The following is a 24,002-nucleotide window of genomic DNA, read 5'->3' as shown; positions in this document are numbered from 1 at the left end:
AACCAACAACTGGATGAAATCGCTAAACTGAAACTTAAAGTTCAAGAGGCTAAAATTGAAAATGAGCGAATCCAGTTGAAGCTTAAGAGTTACAACTCCGCAAGCTTTGTTTTGCAACACATTGTTCCCAAATCCATTGGGAAAAACAAAGCAGGCGAAGATGTGTACTCTGATGGAACCGGGGTGGGTTTTCATCAAGTTCCACCACCAGTTCTTGACAATTATTCGAAAAAACAATTTGGGTTGGTTGAAATTGAGGAAGAGAATGAAGTTAAACTTCCTGAGAACATTGATGTTACATTTTCTTCTTCATCATCTGATGATAGTGTTCAGATAGAGATAGTTAAGAGCACAACTGAAAGTGTTTTGATGTCTGATTCAGCTGAAGATGATGGATGTTTTCTGGACAAATACATTCCGAAACAAAAGTCCAAGAATAACTTAAATGATGAACCTACTCTTGTCATGTACAAGATGTCAGGATCTGATAAGTTGTTTTCGGATTCAGAGTTTCCCATTGAGAATGTGAATGTGAAAAAGTTAACAAATGTTTTCAAGTTGATCGAAGTAGAATTGTCAGAAGTGAACAGTTTGAGTCAAACAAAGAGATAAATGAATTTTGAAAAAGACAAATCATACTACAAGAAACCTGTTATTCCACCAGGTTTTTATAATAACAAGAATCGAAATAATTGGTCGGGTGGTTATCAGGGTGGTAAGAGTTATCAAAAGAGAAATGTTTAAAACAAGAGGTTTGTTGAAAAGAAAAAGTTTGTGAACAGTTCGAGTTCACTTGCTGATGAAGAGAAAGAGATTTTTTCAAAATCGAATGACGAGTTCTTTGAGAAGAAAGTTTCACAGGCTCAGTCTGAAGGCACAAGTCGGGTAGTTGATACTCGAACATGTTTTAGATGTAATCAAGTTGGTCATATTGCACGAAAGTGTACCAACTTGAAGCCTAAGACTGAAGCTGTGAAGATTCAAAAGAAGAAAGTTGAAGTGAAGGGTAAAGCACAAATGGTTGTTGAGAAAAAGAGTTTGAAAAATGACAACACCAAAGTGAAAAATGAACCCGTAAAGAAAGTGGAAACTAAAAATGACAAGTTTTACAAACGGGTAGCATTATCTCAACAAGTTTGGAAACCTAAAACTGAGAAAAAGATTTCACCTTCTGAGGATTCAATTAAGATTGAATATGATGCAAATTTTTCACCTCTGAAGGCTGAAAACTTTAAAATTCAAATTGCGAGAGTTAAAAGTACCAAGGTTACACCCAAGACTGATGAGGCTTGGGTGGACACAATGTTTGACTAAGCAGTTTGAATTGCTGGAGCTTCCTTGATCGCGAAGCATGAATCGGCATCCTTATTGAAGTGTTTAAATCATTTTTGTAATATGTGCAGGATCTTCTGAGATTAGTCTCACGGTGGATTATGGACAGTGGAGCATCTTGACATATGACAGGGAAGACTGCATTGTTGTATGATGTGAAGAATATCAATGGAGGTTATGTTGGTTTTGCGGGTAATCAAGGAGGAAGGATTATTGGTGAAGGAACGTTATCCAATGGGATTGTGACGTTTGAAAGAGTTGACTACATTGCTGAGCTGGAGAACAATCTGCTGAGTATCTCGCAGATTTGTGACAGGATGTATACCACTCACTTCACTGATAAAGAATGTTTGATCTTGAAGCCAGGATTTGTTATCCCTGAGGAATGGATTATCATGAGGTCACCAAGAGTTAATGATCTGTACGTGTTGGATATGAGCGTCGCTACTACAACCACGGGTCAGGCTCATTGTTTCGTGTCCAGAGCAACTGAGAAAGAATCGAGATTGTGGCACCGTAAGATGGGGCATATACATCTTAGAAAAATGAATCACCTGGTGCACAATGATTTGGTTACAGGAGTTTATGTCAAAGGTTTTCATCTGGAAGGGGAGTGCATTAGCTGTGTTAAAGGCAAGCAGAAGAAAAAGTCACACCCTACAAAGCAAGTCAATTCAGTCTCAAGACCCCTGGAGAGACTTCACATGGATTTTTTTGGTCCGGTGAATGTCAAGAGTATTACGGGAGACAAATATTGTCTTGTGGTTACTGATGATTATTCCAGATTTTCGTGGGTTTCATTTTTAAAGGCCAAAGATGAAACGTTTGACAGTTTGATGGCGTTGTTCAAGAAGATTGAGAATCTGTACCAAAGGCGTATCAAAAGAATTCGAAGTGATAATGGTACTGAATTCAAGAACAACAAGATGGAAGAATTTTGTGATGAAAGAGGTATTTTGCATGAGTTTAGTGCTCCGTACACTCCACAGCAGAATGGAGTTGCAGAACGCAAAAATCGGACACTAATCGAGACGGCTAGAACTATGCTCGCAGATTCAAAGTTACCAATAAATTTTTGGGTTGAAGCTGTTCCGCCGCATGCTATACACTCAACAGAGTTCTCACTGTCAAGAAGTTCAACAAAACATGCTTTGAGCTGATCAATAACCGCAAACCGAATTTGAAGTATCTAGAACCGTTCGGGTCACCCTGTACTGTTATGGAGCCTTATGGAAAGTTTGGTCCGAAGTGCATTGAGGGTATATTTGTTGGTTATGCAAGTCCTATGCGACGTGTCTTCGTTCCAAGTGAAAAGCGGATTATTGAAGCTGCAAATGTTGAATGTCAAGGTTATACGATGCCGCCACAAAATCCAGGAGATTCATGGCGTTATCATTATGACAAGTTGTGGGATTCATTCGATATGAGAGAAGAAGAAGAAGAAGAAGAAGAAGAAGATTTCTTTGATGAGTTGGATATTTTGCGCGAATACGAGTCACAGCAAAGGTTCCCAGCTGAGTATTCGAGGCGACCACGGGAAACTTCAAATGATGATGAAGCAGGTCCGAGTAATGCTGGTGAACACGATGATGTCCAACAAAATGAAGTTGCTCAAGATAATCAGTTGGATCTGAATGACGATCAAGAAGCTGAGAACGTGTCGATATTTTATCACAGTGATACAGATTCTGAGGGGGAGCAGATTCAGAAATCAAGTCAAACAAACCAAATTAGTGAACAAGGTGCAGATCAAAATGTTACTAATCTGGAAGGTAATGTGGATGTTCCTAGCGAAGTAATGCCGCGAACTCTTTCATACCATCCAGTGGAGTTGATCATAGGAGAATTGCAATCAGGCGTTCGCACGAGACGTCAAATTGACCAAGGCCTTACATGTTTTTACTCTACAGTAGCACCTTTACAAACTGAATTTTCATTGAGTTGTTTTATTTCGCAGATCGAACCAAGAACTTACGAAGAGGCGCTTACTGGAGACTCTTGGGTCATTGCGATGCAAGAAGAGTTAAGTCAGTTTGAAAAGTTGGGTGTGTGGAAGCTAGTGGATTTGCCGGATGGTCACAGAAAAATCAATACAAAATGGGTATTTAAGTGTAAGAGAGACGACAGAGGAGTTGTTGTACGAAACAAAGCTCGACTCTTTGTTCAAGGCTTTAGTCAACAGGAGGGGATTGATTTTACTAAAGTCTATGCTCCTGTGGCACGACTAGAGGCTATCAGAATTTTCCTGGCATTTGCATCTTGGAAGAACTTCAAAGTATATCAGCTAGATGTAAATCGGTGTTTCTTTATGGGATGGTTAAGGAGGAGGTTTATGTTGGACAGTCGCCGGGATTCACCGATCCAATCCACAAAAACAAGGTCTACTTATTGGACAAAGCGCTGTATGGTTTACGCCAGGCCCCGAGAGCTTGGTACGAGACTTTGTCTCAACACCTACTAGCCAACAGTTCCATACGTGGAAAAGTGGATGCCACTCTCTTCAGTAAAGAGGTCGACAAACATCTTCTGATAGTTCAGATTTATGTGGATGATATAATTTTTGGGTCAACGAATGAGAATCTGTGCAAAGATTTCGAACAGGTGATGAAGCAAAAATTCGAAATGTCATCAATGGGGGAGATGAAATTCTTTCTGGGACTACAAGTTGAACAACTACCTGAGGGAATTTTCATTCACCAGACGAAGTACGTTCATGATATTCTAGAGGAATTTGGGATGTCAAGTTCTACTCCAGCTGCTACCCCACTTGCAACAAATCATGGGATTCACCCAGATCTCACCGGAGACAGGGCTGATGAAACGTTCTATCGTTCCATGATAGGTTCTTTGATGTACCTAACTGCTTCACGTCCTGATATCATGTACCCAACGTGCCTCGCAGCAAGATATCAATCTAACCCGAGAGCTCGCACATGATTATTGTGAAGAGGATATTACGCTACTTAAAAGGAACTCCTTCATTGGGGTTGTGGTATCCTAGAACAGGCGATTTTACGCTCGAAGGGTATTCCAATTCGGATTTCGGATGCTGCAAAGTCAATTCAAAATCAACAACTGCAGGATGCCAGTTCTTTGGACCTCGATTGGTTACCTGGCAGTGTAAGAAACAAACGTATGTGGCGCTATCTACATGTGAAGCGGAGTACGTTTCTGCTAGCAGTTGCTGCTCTCAGATCCTGTGGATACAGCAACAGATGCGCGACTACGGTTTGCAATTTCTTAACACACCTCTTTTTGTTGATAATGAGGCCGCAATTAATATAACAAAGAATCCAGTACATCACGCTAAAACTAAACATATAGAAATTCGTCATCACTTTATTCGCGATTGTTTCGAGAAAAAGTTGATACGAATAGAGAAAATCCACACTGACGAACAGAAAGCTGATTTACATACCAAAGCTTTTGATAAAACACGGTTTAAATATCTGTTAAAACTGAATGGTATGAAGCTTCTTTCGGTGTCGGATGGAATTATTGGCGTTGATGAGAGTACTGTTGCGGATGAAGATGAGAAACAATCTGCAATGGTTTGTCGATTTTTTACCTGTTTTGGTATTTAGGGGGAGTAGATATCTTTTAGAAAATACAAAAATAGTAAAAAAATTCAAAAATACAAAAACATGATAAAATTTTCAAAAATTCAAAAACAATAGAAAACTGAAAAAGAGCTTGTGTAAAAAGGGAAAATGATAGTACATCAGCTTGACAGTTACTGTACGCTAAAGATTTGTAAAGATTAAATGAGTTAAATAGTCTCGCTGATGATGTGTCGATAGGTTTTCGCACATTTAGTAGAATTATTCGGGATATAAACAAAAAATTTCAAACTTGCGTAATTCGTGGGGAACACTACTTGGATATATAGGTAACCCCTGAAATCTCGTTTGAAAGGTCCCTTATTCTGAGATACTAGGTCTTTATACTCAGTGATATCTGGGGTATTATTCCGGGACTTCTGCTGAATGGAAGTTCTGACCTAGTCCCCGAATAATACTTTCCGCATTGCTTGAAATATAGCACAACCCTCAGCATAAAAAACGATGAAACATTGCAAAATGCTAATCATGTGCTGTTGTAACTAAAAGATCCTCTAAAGGGGACACATCGAAAAGTCGAAGCCGTCATCTCTTTGCGTATACGGAAGTATCGACCTGAGCTCTCACGGCCCTCGCATTTAACCCCTTACGGATATCATCTGTGGTATACTCACCTGTAAGATTGAATACTTGGGACTATGGATACGGGAGTATATTCAAGAGGTGGGACACATGAATGAGTTAAGTTCTTAAGACATCTAAATCGTATCCTGAGTAAATTGAAATTTATGTGAGAATTTAAAGTGGATCAGTATATCGACAATCGACGTGAATTGTTTAATTCTGAGTATGAAATGGAGCTTAACGGTACTTGTAATTTGTTTGATAAGCTGATATGATTCCCTGACACGCTCACCAAAAATATGATTGTAAATAGTTTAATTTCTTTACTTTCTGCAATTTAAGTTTCTGTATTTCATTTCTTAGTTTAGAACACTTTATTAAAATCCAAAAATATTTTTCATTTCTGCTTTATTTTTGTCAAACCAAAGTGTAGAGTTAAGCGTTAGATTCTCGAAGATTAAGGCAGATGCAGGAAAAGTTCTGAGCTGAAGAATGAGGAGAGCTTATCTTATTGGAGTTTGGATTGATGAAAAGTTAAAACAAGTTCATTAATTTGATGCTTGTTATATTCAAGAAAATGTTTGAAAAGTGTTTAACAAAATCAGTCTGTATTGTCAAACGATCAACCAAGGTCATTAAGTTGGACTTGGTAGATTAATTGAGTAATCAGGGTCATTAACTTGGACCTGAATACTTGAGTGGATTTCTAGAACTGATAGACTGTGTGTTTTGTGAAAAGATAAGTTTGTAATGTTTGATGTTTGAGACACAAGTTTTGGACTTTATCATTCCCACGGCAACAAAGTGTTAAAGACTGAACCAGATCAAGACCTCAGATTCCAGCATACTGAGAGGGGGAGTCTATGAAAGGGGGAGTCTGGATCAACAGTCAAAGGGGAAGTTTGAAGATAGAGCCAGGATAAGATCCTGATCCTGTGAAGATAGAGTTTTTACGATGAGAAGACAAAGTTGAAAAAGAGACCAAGACTGAAGACTCAGAGCCGAAGACTTCGTCAACATCCAAGGGGGAGTCTGTTGGTGCACTGAATGTCTGTTTACTACGTTTGTATCGAGTCTTAGGTCTAGATAGGTTAGATTGGAGCACGGAAATCAAGATATAGGTTTTAGAGGTTAATTTCGCTCCAAATGACATGTGAGTCATTTGAAGCGAAATCAATTAGTTAGGTAATTTCGCTCCTGTATGTTTATTAGTTAATTTCTCTCCTAGGTGTAACTAGGTGATTTCGCTCATGATGAACACATGGGGTTTCGCTCCTGCTGTTTGGAGCGAAATCAGGCTCACTATATATACCCTGTTGTGTGTTCTCATTTGGTAACGGTTGGAGCGAAGTCTAAGCTGAGGTGCTGCCAAATTTTTGTCAGAAAACATTGTAAAAGCTTGGATTTCAGTAATATAAGAGGAAATTAAGAGGAAAAGCTGTGTAACTTCATTTACATTGATTCCGCCTTTGTATCTGAAGATGAACTGCCTTATACTGACTGTTTAGGGTCACGACAACGGTCCAACAGAATGGCCATGCCGAGGTTATTGGGACAAGGTCATGCTTAGGACTTTTTGGGATCGGTGCATGGATCTGGCAAGCATCACATTTTCTTAATTGCTCAGCAGTATCACGATGCATTGAGGGTCAGAAATACCCAAGGTTCATGAGTTTTGCAACCACCGACCTAGCCCAAAATGAGCTCCGCATATCCCTTCGTGAATCTCTTTGATCAAATACTGACTTTGCTAAGGACCAACACATCTTAGCAAGGGGGCAAGGTAACCCTTTTTGTAAAGGGTTTCTCCTTGTAGTACATACTGCCTTGCCTTGATTTTAACCCTTTCAGCTTCTACTTGATCATTGGGTAGTTCACCATCTTTTAGGAACTTTTTGATGGGAGTCATCCAGTTTGGATCTTCCTCGGTGACTACGTCTTGAACTTCCAATTCATCTATCGATGGAGCCTTCAACACTTCTACCAACACCTTCTTGGTGAGGTGGGCAAAAGTGAGAGATGCTAACTTACTTAAGGCATCAGCCTTTTTGTTTTGGGACCTGGGAATTTGCTTGATGTGGCATGTTTGGAAGGTATTCATTAGCTCCTTGGATTTTTCTTTGTATCTTTTCATGTTGGGCTCTTTGGCGACATAGCTATCGTTTACTTGGCTTGAGACCAGTAATGAATCTGTGAACACTTCAAGCTTCTGGACCTTCATCTCTTTAGCCAGTCTTAAGCCGGCTATTAGTGCTTCGTATTCGGCTTCGTTGTTGGTTGTCTGAAAATCAAAGCGAAGAGCGTATGTAAATTCTAACCCTTCTGGGTTGATCAGAATAAGCCCAGCCCCTGACCCTTCAACGCTTGAAGCCCCATCAGTAAAAAGCTTCCAGGCTTCAAGGCTTGAGGGTTCAGTGGCGGCTGTATTTACTTCAGTGGTGGTTTGCATGGAGACTTCTACAATGAAATCAGCCAAAACTTGGGCTTTGATGGCTTTTCTTGGGACATAGGTGATGTTGTGTACACCTAGTTCCACTGCCCATTTGGCTAATCCCCTCGAGTTTTCTGGTTTTTCAAGCACACTCCTGATAGGTTGGTCGGTGACCACTTGTATAGGATGTGCTTGGAAATACCTTCGAAGCCTTCTAGCTGTTTGAACTAGGGCTAGGGCCATTTTTTTCCAAAGGTGGATATTTGGTTTCAGCCAATTTTAGAGTTTTGCTGAAGAAATAAACGGGTACCTGGATTTTTTCTCGTTCAATGGTGAGGACCGCGCTTATTGCTTCTTCGGCAACTGAGAGGTAGACTGAGATCAATTCGCCCGTTTCTAGGGCTGCCAGGTCAGGTAGGGAAGCTAGGTGTTGCTTCATTTGGTTAAAGGCTTCTTCAGCCTCTTCAGTCCATCTGAAGTCTTTCTTATCAATGCAACCCTTGAGCGTTTTGAAGAAGGGGAGAGATCTTTCCGCCAACTTTGAGGTGAAATGCTTTAAGGCTGCAAGCTTCCCATTTAAGCTTTCTACTTCTTTCTTAGTTTTTGGTGGTTTGGTTTCTAAAATAGCTTTCACCTTGTTTGGGTTAGCCTTGATGCTTTGTTTCCCAACAATATGACCCAAGAACTTACCTTCCTCAAACCCAAATGAACATTTTTCAGGGTTGAGTTTCATGTTAACCTTTCGGAGGTTCTTGAAACTTTCTTGGATGTCATCGAGCATCTGATACTTCGTCCTGCTTTTAATCACCAAGTCATCGACATATGCTTCCATGTTTTTGCCGATTTGGCTTGCAAAGGCCTTGTCCACTAGACGTTGGAAGGTTGCACCAGCGTTTTTGAGGCCAAAAGGCATCTTTTGGTAACAAAAGATTCCTTTATCGGTGTGGAACGCTGTCTTTTCTTCATCTTCTTCTTTCATGAGTATTTGATGATACCCTTTGTAAGCATCAAGAAAGCACTTGAAAGGGTAACCGGTGAGGGAGTCAACCTTGAGATGAATTTCTGGCAATGGATAGCAATCCTTGGGACAAGCCTTGTTAAGATCTTTGAAATCTATGCACATCTTCTAAGAGTTGTCTGGCTTCTTGACCATGACTGGGTTTGCAACCCATGATTGGTACTTGACTTCTCGGAGAATGTCGGCTGACACAAGCTTTTCAACTTCTTGGCAAGCAGCCAGGCTTCTCTCGGGTGCTAGACTTCTTTTCTTCTGGACCATAGGCTTAACATCTGGTGGTATCCTTAACTCATGTTCAGCAATGTTTCGGGGAATCCCGGTCATATCTTCCGGACACCAAGCGAAGACATCGCTGTAGTGTGTTAGTAACTTTTCAAGATATGAAAGGGTTTCTTGTGAAAGGTTTGGGTTGACCCTTATTCTCTGTTCAGGGTACTTAGGATTTATCATTAGCCTTTGCTTGTCTTCTTCGCTTTTGGAGCTTTCACCTTCAACCATGTAGGCCTCCTAGGAAGGTTGAAGGGCTGCTATTCCCCTCTCGGTGGGAAATTTGACAGTGCCATAACCGACAGACATAGCCATGTAAGATGCACACTGTCCTGGACTTCCGATGATCACGTCATAGTTTGAGGGAATATTGATAACCACAAAGGTGTGGTTGGGTTCTTTCTTTCTGACCTTCGCTGAAACGAACATTATGCGTCACTTACCCTAAAGGTTTAAGGGGTATATCGGCAATACCTTTTATGGAGGTTCCAGAGGGTTGAAGCCTTGAACGTTCTTCATTGCTCAAGCGGTTGAAGAACTTCTCAAACATGATTTTAGTAGCTGCCCCAGTGTCTATGTATGCCCTACTTGTTTGTAATGTTCCCACAGTCGCTTCTACCATGAGAGGGTTTGAAAGAGGGTCTTTCTCTGTTGGGGGAAAGCAAACACACTGAAGCTCCCAAGCTTCCAATCGTTGCCTCTTGTGTGGAACCCTTCCATCAAAATCCACCATATTGACTTCCTTGCCTTTTCCTTCACCCATTTTGTCCCTTATCCTTTTATCAAATGAGCAAGCTCTCCGGACTTAACAGCTTCTTCAATCCTTTTCTTAAGCTAGAAGCAATCATTGGTATGGTGACCTTTTTCTTCATGAAATTCACAGTATTGTGTGGAGTTCTCATTCTTTCTGCTTTTGGGGAGAGGCCTTGGAGGCCGAAAGTTCTGCTTGACTTCTTCTGTTGCAAGGATCTCTTGGGGAGTCTTTGTGAGGGGTGTGAAACTCATGCCTTTCTCCTTGCTGGAAGGGTTACGACCTTCAGGCCTTCGATGGTCTGAACCCTTTTGGCTTCTGTCGTAGGAGTTGAAGTTTCCCCTTTTTCTAGCTGGGTTGTTACCCCGCCAGCTTGATCCTCTTTTCCTTTGTTCTTTGATATCTACTGCCTCCTCCCCCCAGATGTGGGCTTCTGCTCTTTCGAGAGCTTCTTCCAAAGTCTTGGGCAGGGATTTGTTGAAATCTCTTGTGAGATACTTTGAGGTGATAGCATTCATAAAACCAGCCACCCTCATTTTCTCGTCTGCCCCTACATATGTGAGACCTTCCTTCTTGTATCGTTCGATAAACTCTCGAAGACTTTCGTCATCACGTTGTTTTATCTGAAAGATCACCGTTGCATCTTTGACATATCGCCTTTATTGGGAGAAATTGGCCAAGAAACCCTTGCTGAGGTCGTCGAAGCCGCTTCGAGCAGGTAAATCATTGAACCAGATCCGGGCTGATCCGATAAGGGTTTGCATGAATAATAGACAGCATTCAATGTTTGACCATTTCTCAATCCTTGCTGCACCAGTGAAGATCTGAAGATGGTCCTCGGGATCTTCGGTTCCGTCATATGTCTTGATGTGGGACGGCATCTTGATCTTTGTTTGAAAATCATAGTCAGCTATTTGCTGTGAAAAGCATGAAAGGTTGCTCGGCTTGTAGGGTTTGGCTAAATCTTCTTCAACCCTTGCACCCACGTTGTTGTTGTTTCCTTGGGTTGCTAGCACTTGATTGATGAAGTGCTGCCATGGGAAACTGGCCATCATATGGGTCATCATTTGAGGCATAAGGTTGAAGCCTTGAAGGCTTCCGGGTGCAACAGAGCAGTTAATTCCTAAAGGAGTGCTCATAACGGCACTTCGTGCCAAGGGAAGTACCGTCAAGGCCTGTTCCCATGAAGTTGTCGCCAAAGGTGGAAGGCTCGTCACCGGGGACTGTAGGAGCTGGTCAAGGGTCAGCCCATGGCCTAGTGGAGCACCACTTGTAGCCGGTTGGGACGAGAAGAGAGGGTATACTGTGGGATTCGGCCTTGCGGTCAGATATGGGTTAGGATTTGGAGGATTGCTGGGACCTGCCTCGTCCCTAGATGTAAAAGGAGGGATAGGCGGTCCAGGAGATAATGTCGGCTCGGGTTCGTCATAGTCTAGACGGATCCTTACTCCCTTGTCCCTTTCCTTACTAACATATTGGTTCAACACGTGTTGGGGTGTCTGAGACACCGACGTTGGGGGAAGGGACTCCAGATCTGGATGGAGTAGGTGTACTGAAAGTCAGAAACTCAGGAGTACCTCCTGGCGTCGAGAAGGACGCAGGTGTAGTTGCATGGGCTTGACTAGCACCTGGGGTGGAAGCGTTAAGGACTTGATTCACTTCTCCAAGGGATCCACTTTCCGACATGGTAAATTTATGAGGATGGAGCTACACTACTAGGTCTTTTGGAGAAAAATAGTGGCGTAGCCCCACGGTGGGTGCCAACTTGCTGATGCAATAAATAACAGACCAAGGATAGTAGCTGGGTCGGTTAGGCAAAAGGGTTGAAGGGTTCAACTTTGCCTAACGCAGGTCGTGGGGTCCCCCCACATTTGCAAGTCGTGGAAGGAGGTTCACTAGTTTATTTTTGTTGTTTGCTAAGGATCCTCCTCTGAAATGTGTTCAGATGCGGATGAAGGAGCAAACAGAATGTGTGTGTTGGATGTGAAAGGAAGCAACTCGCATGAAGCGAGTACTTGAAGTCAATGACCAGAGATCTCAAGAATCAGGAATGGCCACGAATGTCTTTCTCAGTAAATGAAGTGTCAAATATATAGGAGAAGACACCTCCCAAAGAGGAATGCCTTTGACTAGTGACCTTGCTTGCAGTGAGGGACTTACCCTTTCGGGGGTTAAAGCCTTTTGACCCCTGGATAATAGAGTGTGCTATGTGGACCTGCATTGCTTTTGCGGCTGGCGAGTTGGTAAAGTAGTCCAGAGACATGACTACTTACTGTTTCGTGTTACTTTGTTCCATTTCCCCTGGCTTTTAACCTTTGAACCATTTTGCCTTATGAGCATTTTCGTAACTAAGTAATTTATATTTGATCTTAGGCTACCCCCGTCGTCAAGGAGTAAACCACCATTCCATTTAAAGCATCTCTTTCTTCGTCTCCTGGCAATTGTTTGCTTCATCACTTTGTATAATAAGTAGCTGGTTGCCGCAACAAAAGGTGCACCAATACTTATGCTAATTCCTGAATGAAAACAAAGACTTGAAAAACATTTCTTAGGACAGAAGACTGTGTGTTGTTTGTCATAGATCCCCTTGGATCAGATCCATAGGAATCATGATGGAAGCATTTAGAAGTTATAAATTGCATCCGGCAATGCTTAATATTCAATATAAGAGGCAGGAGAAATATGGGGATTATGGTATTAAAGAAGAAGAACAATCTGATCATAAGGATAACTGGTGGTTTCTTTAGTTAATGTTTTTTTTGGGTAAGGGGTTACCCCGGTTAATTTTATATCGCACCAAAAGAAAAACAAGTGAGAAGTAAACACACTTCTCAGTTCACCTGAAAGACATGCCTAACAGGATTTAAACACAGAGACAAAAACAACTAAACGACAACCAAAGCACCCATAACAAATACTAGCCAATACAAGGCACATACGTGATAAAGAAAACAACCAAACATCAACCACAATCGTCATCCGCCATCATCAATCCCCGAGGGAGCATCCATTGCTGTAAAACTTGTGCCGTGTGATACGTCCTCGTGAACCACATCGAATGAAGCTTCAGTCGAACAGTACCAAGAATCACCTCCACCAGCTGGTCTTTGGTCCTTTTTTTTGTTCGAGAAGAGTCTTCTATTTCTCTCATTCCAAACGAAATATGTTGAAGCACTTACCACCATCTTAGGGATAATATGACTAGCCGATGTTGAAGTCGAAATCCCCACTAAGAAATCCATGATTTCATTCCAAATGTTCCTGACCGAATCCATACCAGCGAAAGCTTTAACCCCATTCCACACTTGAGCCGAATAGTCACTCTCAAAAAACAAGTGACCGTGGGAGTCTGGACCAGAAGTACACAACGAGCAACACATCAGACTATAGTTCATATTACCTGAAGATTGCCAGCTACTCATGATGTCCTGAGTTTTCAATTTCCTATTGACTATCAACCACATTATGAAAGAGTGCTTAGGAATAGCCTGCGAGAACCACACTACACTCCCCCATGGAACCTCGGCATCTTGCACCCGAATGTCTTCCCAAACTGTTGATGTATTGAAATCCATTTAAGTTCCTTGCCTCGACTTCCAAACTACCATATCTTTACGTGTAGGGTGAAGATTGAAGTCATGAACAGTACGAAGCACCGGAAAGCGATTGAACCAATCGGACGGCCATCTCCACACCCCATTCACACAAACATCCGCTAATTTAGAATTAAGATTAAAACCCGCATTTGCTATCAAACGAGGGGTAACGATAGAGATAATCAGACACACCTCATGCCACTTATCAACCCAAATTTTCGTATCCGTACCATCTCCAACTAAAGTCCATATATACTGATCCAGCTGAAGTATTTTCCTCCAACTCCAAGTAATATTGTTCCTTATTGGTAATTCCCACAAACTCTTATTACCAATACGATATGAGTGAATCCACTTTACCCATAGGGACTCACGATGAGTAAGCAAGCTCCAGATATGCGAAACCATAAGGGCATTATTCATGTCTTCAACTCGACGTATGCCCAGCCCCCTTCACCTCTAGGAAGACAAACCGTTTTCCAACAAACTTTCGCTTTGCCTTTTATCTTATTGCCTTGAGACCATAAGAAGTGCCTCATCCCATTTTCGAGATCACATATAATACGCTTTGGTAAAATGAAGACCGAGGCCCAATAAATATGCATAGATGCCAACACAGAACGGATTAATTGCTACCTACCAGCAAACGACAAACATTTTGCTTTCCAGTCTGTAATCCGAGCCTCCATACTTTCAACAAGTCTTTTGCAGTCTTTATACTTCAACCGAGTTGATATGAGAGGAACACCCAAGTATCTAACTGGGAGTTCTCCCTCAACAAATGGCATTATGCTCAAAATTCTCGCTTTCACCTGATCCGTAACGTTGCCAAAGAAGATAGTACTTTTCATGATGCTTGGAACAAGACCCGACATGGCGGTAAACTCCTTAATAGCCGACATTATGACTTCATCCGATTTATGATCACCTCTCGCAAAAAGAAACAAGTCGTCTGCAAAACACAAATTAATAATTCTTTTTTTTTTCACACTTATTATGAAGACGAAAATCATTTAATATCGCTACATGCTTGTCCAATAATAAGGTGAGAACTTCCATAACCATCGTAAACAGATACGGCGACATCGGGTCTCCCTGTCGAAGCCCTCGTTTCCCTTTAAAATACCCAAACAGGTTCCCGTTAATGGATAACGAAAACGAAGTAGAAGTTACACAAGCCATGATCCACTTCACCATCCTCGAATGGAACCCAAATCCGATCAACGTTGCTTCCAAAAAGGACCATTCCACTGTATCATACACCTTTTGGATATCAATCTTAAACGCACATCTAGGAGGACCCACTTTCCGATGATAATTATGCATAAGTTCTTGTGTTAGTAAGATGTTATCTGAAATTCATCTTCCTGGCACAAATGCTGACTGGTTAATACTAATAATATCCGCCAAACCCTCTTTCATACGATCACTAACAATCTTGCTGATGCATTTGTATAACGTGTTACAACACGATATAGGTCTGTAATCCGTGATAGAAGACGGGATAGGGACTTTAGGAATTAACGACAGTATTGTGTGATTAAGTTGTTGAAGCAATTTCCCATTGATGAAAAATGCTTTCACAGCACGACACACATCATCGCCAACCACATTCCAAGCTCTTTTAAAGAAAACCGGCGTATACCTATCCGGGCCTGGAGCCTTATTCCCAGCAATGGATAATATATATTTTTTAATCTCTTCATCCGTCACCTCTCGCACCATATACTCAGCTTTTATATTTGTCATCTTTGTTTGAAAAAGATTTGGAGCAGGATGCACATTAATATGCACAGTCGATCCAAAAAACTTCGAGTAATGATCGACCAGGGCCTGGTTAACCATATCTCCCTCAACCATGTTACTCGTATCATCCTTTATAGATGAAATCCTGCTCCGATGATTCTTTGCTCTAACTACATTATGGAAATACTTGGTATTCGAATCTCCCAAGTCTAGCCAATCTACTTTAGACTTTTGCTGTAGAAATAAAGCTTCATTCCGAACCGCCCCTTGTAAGATTGAAGAGAGTTTGAGAGTTTATTCATTAAGTCACTGTTTCTCGGATCACTGTCAACCGTAAACTGGCATTCACCCAACTCCTTCCTTGTCCATTTTACATTCTCATGTAAGTTCCCTTGTGATGCATGAGTTTCCTTAACGGATTCTTTAGCAATTTCAGCTTCCTCACAACCTGAAACATACACACTCCTTGAACCTCCATATCCCAAATACGTTGCACTTCCTCCAGAAAACCTGTCTTGTCCGCCAACAAATTCACAAACTTAAACGGTCTCGGTTTATCTCTAACAATACTCGGTAACTTAAGTATCGCTGGAGTATGATCCGATAACCTATACGGGTGGAAACAGGCCGCTGCCGCTTGAAAAGTATCAATAAATTCAGAATTACCCAGCACACGGTCTAGCTTCTTAAACACCGCTTGTTGCTTTTGCTGTTTATTAGTCCAGGTAATGTGAAGCCCCGAACTGTTATCATCCATCACTTCAATAGAGTTAACATAGTCTTTAAAATCAATCATTCCTATATTACTCGAGGAGGCACCCGACAAAGTATCATCCAGAAATAACGTGCAATTAAAATCCCCCATGAGAACCCACGGCTTGTCACGCATGAAAGAATGGTGCATACACAAGTTACTCCACAACTCTCTCCTATTTTGATAGTTATTTTCCGCATAGACGAAAGAGCAAAACACAGTTTTTTTGTCAACTTTAGAAACAATCTGCGTATGAATGACCTGATCCGTTTGAGCTAGAACCGTAACGTCTACCACATTCCCATCCCATCCCAGCAAAATACGGGTACCCTTATTACAATAACCAGCATTAGAAGCCCAATCCCATGAAGAACTACTTTTTTTACAAACAGACTCTACATTAGATGCATGAATATGAGTCTCCAAAAGTGCACAAACCTGAAGATGGTGTTCCACCATTAATTGCCAAACTTCTTTCTGTTTGAAGGGGTGGTTCAAGCCCCTTATATTCCATGAAGCTATGCTACCCATTTAAACTATCTTGACCGAGTGTGCTTGCACCCTCAGATTGTTTTCCTTCTACTTTCTGATCCATAAACTTAGGGATTTCTGATAGCAGTTCATCAACATCCACATCACCCGCTATAACATCAGGACCAGACGTTGTACCTCCCTTCCTGGTAGCCGCCATATGAGTATCAGGTTTACTCGAAATGTTTTGCGCTAGATTGTCCACCCCCTCATCTTGTAGAACATCAAACGGGTTAGAAATCTTCACCTGGGATGTTGTTGCATAATCCCCACTTGATTTATTTCTATTAATCCGACGATACACCAACTTAGGTTTTTGATTCTTCAGCTGAATCCCTTGCTGACTTCCTTTTTTGCTCTTACCCTTTGGTTCCTTAAATCCCTCCATTCCTTGATTCGACCCCCCCCCAGCTACTGCCTTAGGTTTCTTTGGGCACTCATTAACATCATGTCCAAAGACACAACACGTACTACACCTTAACGGCTCCCAATCATATTCCACTTTGATCTCAGCTTTCGAATACCCATTGCCTTCTAACGACAGAACAGCAATCTTAATACTTCTTTCCAGATCATCTCCCGCATTAACTTCGATTAGGGCCCTTGCAAAGCTACTCCTTCCCCACGACTCAGCACACATCGTAGATGTATAAGAATCCAACATTTCGGCACACCTATTTTCGATGCCAACAAACTTAACCCATCCTCAGTAAATGCTGTCAGCGGAATGTCATGCATCTTCACCCAAAGTGGTACAGCTGTAATATCTTCCTTTACTAACGTAGTCGAAGGAGTCCATTCATTCAGAATAGTTGGAACATCACGTATCGTCCATGGACCATCCTCTAGCAGTTGTTCCATGCTCCTTTTCATTTTAAACTTGAAGAAAAAGAAACCCTTCGAATTCATCATCATCCTTGTTAATCCATATTTCGCCCAAGCATTCTTGACAAAATAATCTACCACCGGGAAAGCAAGCCTTTTCCCTAAGAAGTACCCATATAAAGTGTTCACAAATCTGTCATTAACCTCCTTAACCGATGAAATTGGAATTACCACATCTATTCCTTCCATTTTCTCCAAAGTTTCCATCGGTCGAAAATTCACCTTAGTTACTTCCTGTTGTTTTTGAACAATCTTAGCAAATGACAAAGGTTTCACAGCCGCATTACCTGACTCAGCCACTTGACTCGAGCGGCTATCATTCATATTCAGATTTATATTCCCTGACCCAGGGTTTTCATGGGAATACGTCGGGTAATCATAATCCTCAACAGGTTTTGACTGAAAAGAACCCCCGCTCCCCTTATATTCCATATCAACAGGTTTTGAAATAGCTTCTAATCCATCAATGACCGAAACATTGTTGGTCGAATACATACCTCGTCTAGGCAGCAAAGGAATACCTTCTATGTTAGTAACTCGTAATCCGATTCAACGCACAGGAGCCGTACCAGGTGTTGTATCATAATCCTCATTCCCCACTTCAGATTTGTCGATACATCCTTTTTTCATAATTCGTATTCAGATATCCATCTCCATCATCTTGTTCGACTCTCTCCATAATCACGTACACTTAGCAACCATGCAAAGAAACAACTCTAAGCCAGCAATCCTAAATCCTTATACCCTAGAATCTATCTTCAATCCTTAACTGATTAGAAAGGCGTTATCAATCTAGCTAAATTAAACTCAGTTAACCGCAATCAATAACAGCGAATATAATTAATCAGGATTTTGAACAGGTTCATAAGGCGGCGATTGACAGAAGAAACAAAAAAAAAACCCTAATTTCAAATCGGTCACTATTGCTAACTAGTTCGTTATAGAATTATGATAAATCAAAACTCTAATCACAGACTGTTATGCAAAAGATCACAAAGAAAAGCTAGGGTTTCATGGAGAACCAAAAATCACCCAAGGAGAGAGAGAGGGTTTTTCCTTTTTTCTTTAGTTAATGTTGATTTGGGTAAGTTTGTTGATCAGAAAACTGAATGATTTGGTGCAAACTTGGAAGTATCAAGCTAACGTTAAGAGAGATATGTCCAGTCTGATGCTGGAACAGTACATTCGGCTCAGGATTATCAATTATGTGTTGGAATAAAGATATGGTAAAGCTACATGTGTTAAGAGTCTATGGATGGTTCAGTCTTGGGGCAGGGGCTTTTGGGAATGTTGGAAAAACAAGGGTCAAGTGCTCTGATAGTCAAACTTCTTTTATTAGTTGTTTGGTGGGTATTAAAAAGTTTGTGGAAAGAGGTTCCAAGAGGTCAATTAGGAATGCTTATATGGGTCAATAAACGTGGCAACTGGTTGGATGGGTAAGTAAAGTTTGGTGGTTGATGCTTATTTTGTTGACTGCACTTGCTGGTATGGTATTACTGTTAAATAGTTGCAGCATGTGAAAGGCTTGAGTAGTGTTGTTTATTGGGCAAATCTGAAGGGATGGATTGTTAGAAGACTGTTTTTGTGGCCAGTGGCAAAGCTTGCCTTCGAAAACCGGGAGGGGGGAACGTTATTCAGCTGAAGTGAAGTTTTGGATGGTTTTAAAATGGGCCAGATTATGTGCTAATATTGGAAGTTCGTTTAACGGGATTGATAATTTTGGGTTGATATTTAGCATTATTCATTGGGCCTATAGATGTTGGATAAGGATTGATAATAGTATAATTCATAAGGTTGGGATGGATGGTATATTTTTGGGCATATGGCTAGGTGCTTTAAGCAACAAGATAGACCGAATTGATAATTGGGTTGTTGGTGTTTATAGGTGTTTTAAAGTGAGCTGGAGTCGGAAGTAGAAAAATAAAGGGGATGTTGGTATAATATTGTTAGAGGACCAGGCCTTTTCGAATATTTGTGAGCTTCGAGCATTGGCTAGGAGAATACTTCAGTGAATGCGAGTATGTGGACTTTAATGATGGAAATGGGCTTTAGAATACAATATGTGTTTTTACATTTGGGCCATGACATGATCTGGGGGTGTTGGCTACTCTCATAATGTGTATAGGACTTTTAGTTATTAGTATGGTTTTGTTGTATTTTTTGTGTGTCATAGAATTTGGGCATTTACATGATGGGCCTCTCTTGGCCTTTAGGTTTTAGAAATGGGCTTAGGTGGTTTGGTTTGTATAGATTAGCTCATTCTATTTTTTCTTTTGGAACTAAGGTAGATCTTGGGCCTATATAGTTTAGTTCTTTTTTGTATTCTTTAATTCTTTTTTAATTTAATAAATGTTTCCCGTGGTTTTCCCCGTTTCCCCTTTTTTTAACGACAAATTTGAATCATTGACGGACCATTAGAGTATCATCGTGCCACCAGCGGAACCACCCGATCATATCCATATCCACTAGGCATAATACACCAATACGAAAAAAGAGTTGAAGCAAATCAATAGAAATTGTAAAAGAAATTATAAAACTATTTTTCCATTTTTAAAATCAAGAAAAACATTCTTATATAATCAATGATTGGATCTAGAAAAATCTTAACACACCAAACCGAATAAAAAAAACAAACTGAAAATGGGGACCGGGTAATAAAATTTGAAAAAAAAAAAAAAACCATTTGGATGATATGATTATGGTGAGGAACAATATATATATTTCTATCTTACATTATTATTATATAAAAGACTATAACAAAAAGATTTTTAATAATATATGATTACGACTAGAGAAAAAAACCATTACCTAGAATAAGACCCAAGGATGTTTTGCTAGATTTGATTACTTGGAAATCCATATGTAGACGACGGACTAAATGGTATGCAAATTCGACGCTTAATTAGTATATACTTGGGTTGTTCGATTTATTTTTAAAATGGAACTTTCACTTCCTCGTGTAGCTTCAAATACAGAAGATTGTGCAAGGTGCAAGGATAGTGGAGGTTACTGCATATACGACACAACACGTTACTATGATGCTGATTACTTACTCAAATTAAAACTCAATTGTGCCGGCGGAGTAATAACAACTTACGTTAAGAATGTCACGTTCTGACAGGGTCCAAAGAAGTGATAGTGGAACATATGAGTTGTAGTCCTTTGAAAATCTACCTTCAACATATGAAGCTTCATCCACCAAAAAGGCAGACCGACAAGCTCTTTCATCTCTAGCCAGCCTTGTTATGTTAATGTTGTACGACTTAAGATAATAAGTAATGGTGCTTTGGCAACAACTGATGCCAAAACAGCTTTTCCTTTGGCTAAGAGTGTCAGTGTTACATTTTGTCGAACATCCGGTGAGTACTTTACATCCAGGATCCATCATGACAGCATTACCACACCCCTCAAAAACAAACTTATTGTGTGATTTGGAAAACATGAATGGGCTCCTACCAAGATCAATGCTCATGGCCTGACTGATGTTCCAAATAGAGTTTTGACAAGCTGAGATTGTTGGCGCATTAACAGTTACTGTTTGATTCATGGTGTTTACATCCAAGACTTCAAGTTGGCCAAATGCAGACAGATATGGTTTCGAGGAGTTGCAGTCAATGATGTACCATTGGTTGACCGAGCAATCCCCACCAATCCGAAAAGGGTATGGAATTATGACGTTCCCACACATATCAAGGATGCTTGGCTTCTGGGACGGGGTCGATATTGGTGAACGGCTCCCCAACGGATGAATTCAAATATAAAAAAGGACTGAGGCAGGGTGACACTATTTCCCCCTTTCTCTTTATTATGGCGATGGAAATTATCACTTTGTTTGTGAATAGGGTGATGAATGCTGGTCTCTATGAGGGGATTAAGATTCCTAATGATGGCCCTATGCTATCACATTTATGTTATGCAGATGACGTCCTATTTTTAGGCCGTTGGTCGGTTCAGAACGCGGTCACTTTGAGTCGCCTCCTTCGGTGGTTGAACTTGGTTACGGGCCTAAAAGTTAATTTTCAAAAAAGCAAATTGTACGGGTTTGGGGTTGATGAAGAAGAAAAACTGCGGCTGGCTAGTGTGTTAAAATGTGAAGTTGGAAAGCTCCTGTTCTCCTATCTTGGAATCCCTATAGGCGTAAATATGAAAAGATCGAAGTATTGGGATCTGGTGATCAATAAATTCTCTGCAAAATTATCCAAGTGGAAGGCTAAGTTTCTGTCTCTTGCAGGTAGAGTCACCTTGGCCAAATTGGTTCTAGGTAGTCTTCCCTCGTATTTTCTGTCTCTTTTCGTTGCCCCGAAGTGCGTGATTAATAAATTGGAGAAGATCCGAAGAGATTTTGTTTGGGGATTTTCCGGTTCGATAAAAAAGATGAGATGGGTTCGTTGGGAAGGGATTGTGAATTCTAAAAGAAAAGGTGGGTTAGGAGTAGGGAGTATAAGAGATTTCAATATAGCGATGTTGACTAAATGGTGGTGGAGATATAATTCGAATCCGAATCAGTTATGGACTAAAGTTTTTTGTTCGATCCACAAGAATAATTCTAATCTATTGATCCCTTTGAAAAAAACAATCCTGGGGGTGTGGAATGACATTGGCAAAATGGATAAGGTTTTAGACAAGGCTGGCCTTAGCCTTATTCAGAACTTAGTAGTGGAAAATGGGGTTTGGAAGTGGCGTTCATCTGCTGAAGTGGGGTTCTCGGTTAAGCAGGTGCGGTTGGACCTAGAAAGTTGTCGAGTGGCGAACCCGGCGGTCGATCCAGCCCTTGTTTGGAATAGCTGGGCTCCGGCAAAAGGTAACATCCTTCTGTGGCGGGCTCTCCTCGGCCGTATAGCTTCTAAGGAAGGTTTGGTATGTAGGGGGTGTCTTTGCCGGATGTTGACTGCCCTAGGTGTGGCCTAGACATCGAAAACTCAGATCATATCTTCATCAGATGTCTTTGGGCGAAAAGTATATGGTGGAATGTGTTGACTTGGCTGCGTATTCGATTTCCGTCTCGCTGTGATTCGCTTGAAGAGTTAGTAAAGTATGTTAAAGATTGCCCGGGAAGTGCCACTTGGAAGCGGTTAGTTTCTACGGTTGTTATCGCTACGGTTTGGAGAATTTGGAGCGCTAGAAACTCCAAAGTGTTTGAGGACATCTTCATCCCCATCATGAAGACTGTAGAATTCATCAAAGAAGACGCTTTTCTTTGGGTCAGTAATAGAGCGAAGAATATGAAGCCTACATGGGAGAAATGGGTGTTGTTTGATGTAGTTGATCTGATGTAATTGTCCGTTGGGTAGTTGTTTTCTTTGTTTTTGTTTGTTTTTTGTTCTCCCAGTTGCTTGCTGGCTCTTTATATATATATATAAAGTGATTTGCCGTTCAAAAAAAACTATTGATGATGAAAACAAGATAAGTAAATGGTAAGCTTGAAACATTTTTTTTTTCATTATATTTTCTAAGTTTCTTTGTTTTACATGATTACCTGTTTTCTAATCAGCGTTCATAACAAATGTAGCGAACTCACGCTTTATTGCTGGATTAAAATTTTCAACCTCCTACAAGAAAGGATAGACAGCTGTTTGTTACATGAACCAAACAATTAAGTGACGGTTCGGTTAAGCCATAACCAAATTACCTAATATTGCAGTTCAGTTTCAGTTTTTGTGTGTGGCATAATTGGTTAACCGAACAGATACTTTGAGCCTTTGATTGCATCCGTAACCAATTAGACTCTATTCAGAGCACTTATCCAGTCATTTTTTTTTTCATTCAGAACCAAGTTCAAACTGAGTTTTTGTTTCATTTAGATTAAATATTGAAACTATAATGTTTTATCAAACGTGCCTGAAGTTGTGTGTGTTGGTTCAATTCTGTTTATACATGAAGGAAAACAATAAAACATACCTGTTATAGCAGACAGTGCGTTGGAGAATCCAGTAATGGAGTTCGACATGCTTGTCATCGTGATCTGGTTCCTCCTTAGGGTGCTGACTAATGATGGTGACTTAGAAAACCGAAAAGGGATATCGGCTAGGAGAGGAGGTCGAAATTATGATGTTATGGCTAATAGGGTGTGTGTAATTGTGTAACTGAGTAGCCCCTTAACCTCCACATAATTCTCCTTATATAAGCACCCAAGAGGAAACCTAATTAGTTAATAAGGGTAATATGGTCCATCAACAATTACCAACTAATTATTTAATAGGTTCTAATATATTTTGATCTCTATCATGTAAATGATTATAATGGCTATAGATTAAATATTATTACATAATATATTTAATCTTACATTCTCCCACTTAGCCGAGTAATCATTTACTATGAGTATTAGATAAGCCTGATCAGGAGTTAACACTCATTTTAGCCTTAAACAAGTACTATAGCAGAAAAATACAGCCGTTGAACCATTATGCGACTCAGGACCCCCATTAATCATACTATAGCCTTAATTTAAAACCTAATCGTCATGATCAAAATACGCATAAGCCCTTTGTTTGACTTGTAACTTTATTT

At 40.6% G+C, this 24,002-nt stretch overlaps 1 protein-coding gene across 1 annotated transcript; it reads left to right on the top strand.

Annotated features, from left to right (window-relative positions):
• Window positions 1-21,302: 21,302 nt before the first annotated feature.
• Window positions 21,303-22,771, top strand: LOC110913887. The gene is made up of 2 exons (XM_022158706.1): window positions 21,303-22,347; window positions 22,518-22,771. Exons 1-2 carry the CDS (start codon window positions 21,303-21,305, stop codon window positions 22,769-22,771), a joined length of 1,299 nt encoding a protein of 432 aa, XP_022014398.1.
• The last annotated feature ends 1,231 nt before the right edge of the window (window positions 22,772-24,002 follow it).

This window comes from Helianthus annuus, chromosome 15, assembly GCF_002127325.2.
Source record: "Helianthus annuus cultivar XRQ/B chromosome 15, HanXRQr2.0-SUNRISE, whole genome shotgun sequence".
Lineage (NCBI taxonomy): Eukaryota > Viridiplantae > Streptophyta > Magnoliopsida > Asterales > Asteraceae > Helianthus > Helianthus annuus.
Note: the sequence above shows the minus strand (reverse complement) of the source record. Positions and strands in the feature narration are given on the sequence as shown.

Bases quoted from the DNA above. Each gene is read 5' to 3' on its own strand.
- LOC110913887 (XM_022158706.1), top strand. From the start codon at position 21,303: ATGGCGATGGAAATTATCACTTTGTTTGTGAATAGGGTGATGAATGCT. The intron at 22,348-22,517 runs GTTTGGTATGTA...ATTCGCTTGAAG, and splicing joins CCGTATAGCTTCTAAGGAAG to AGTTAGTAAAGTATGTTAAA.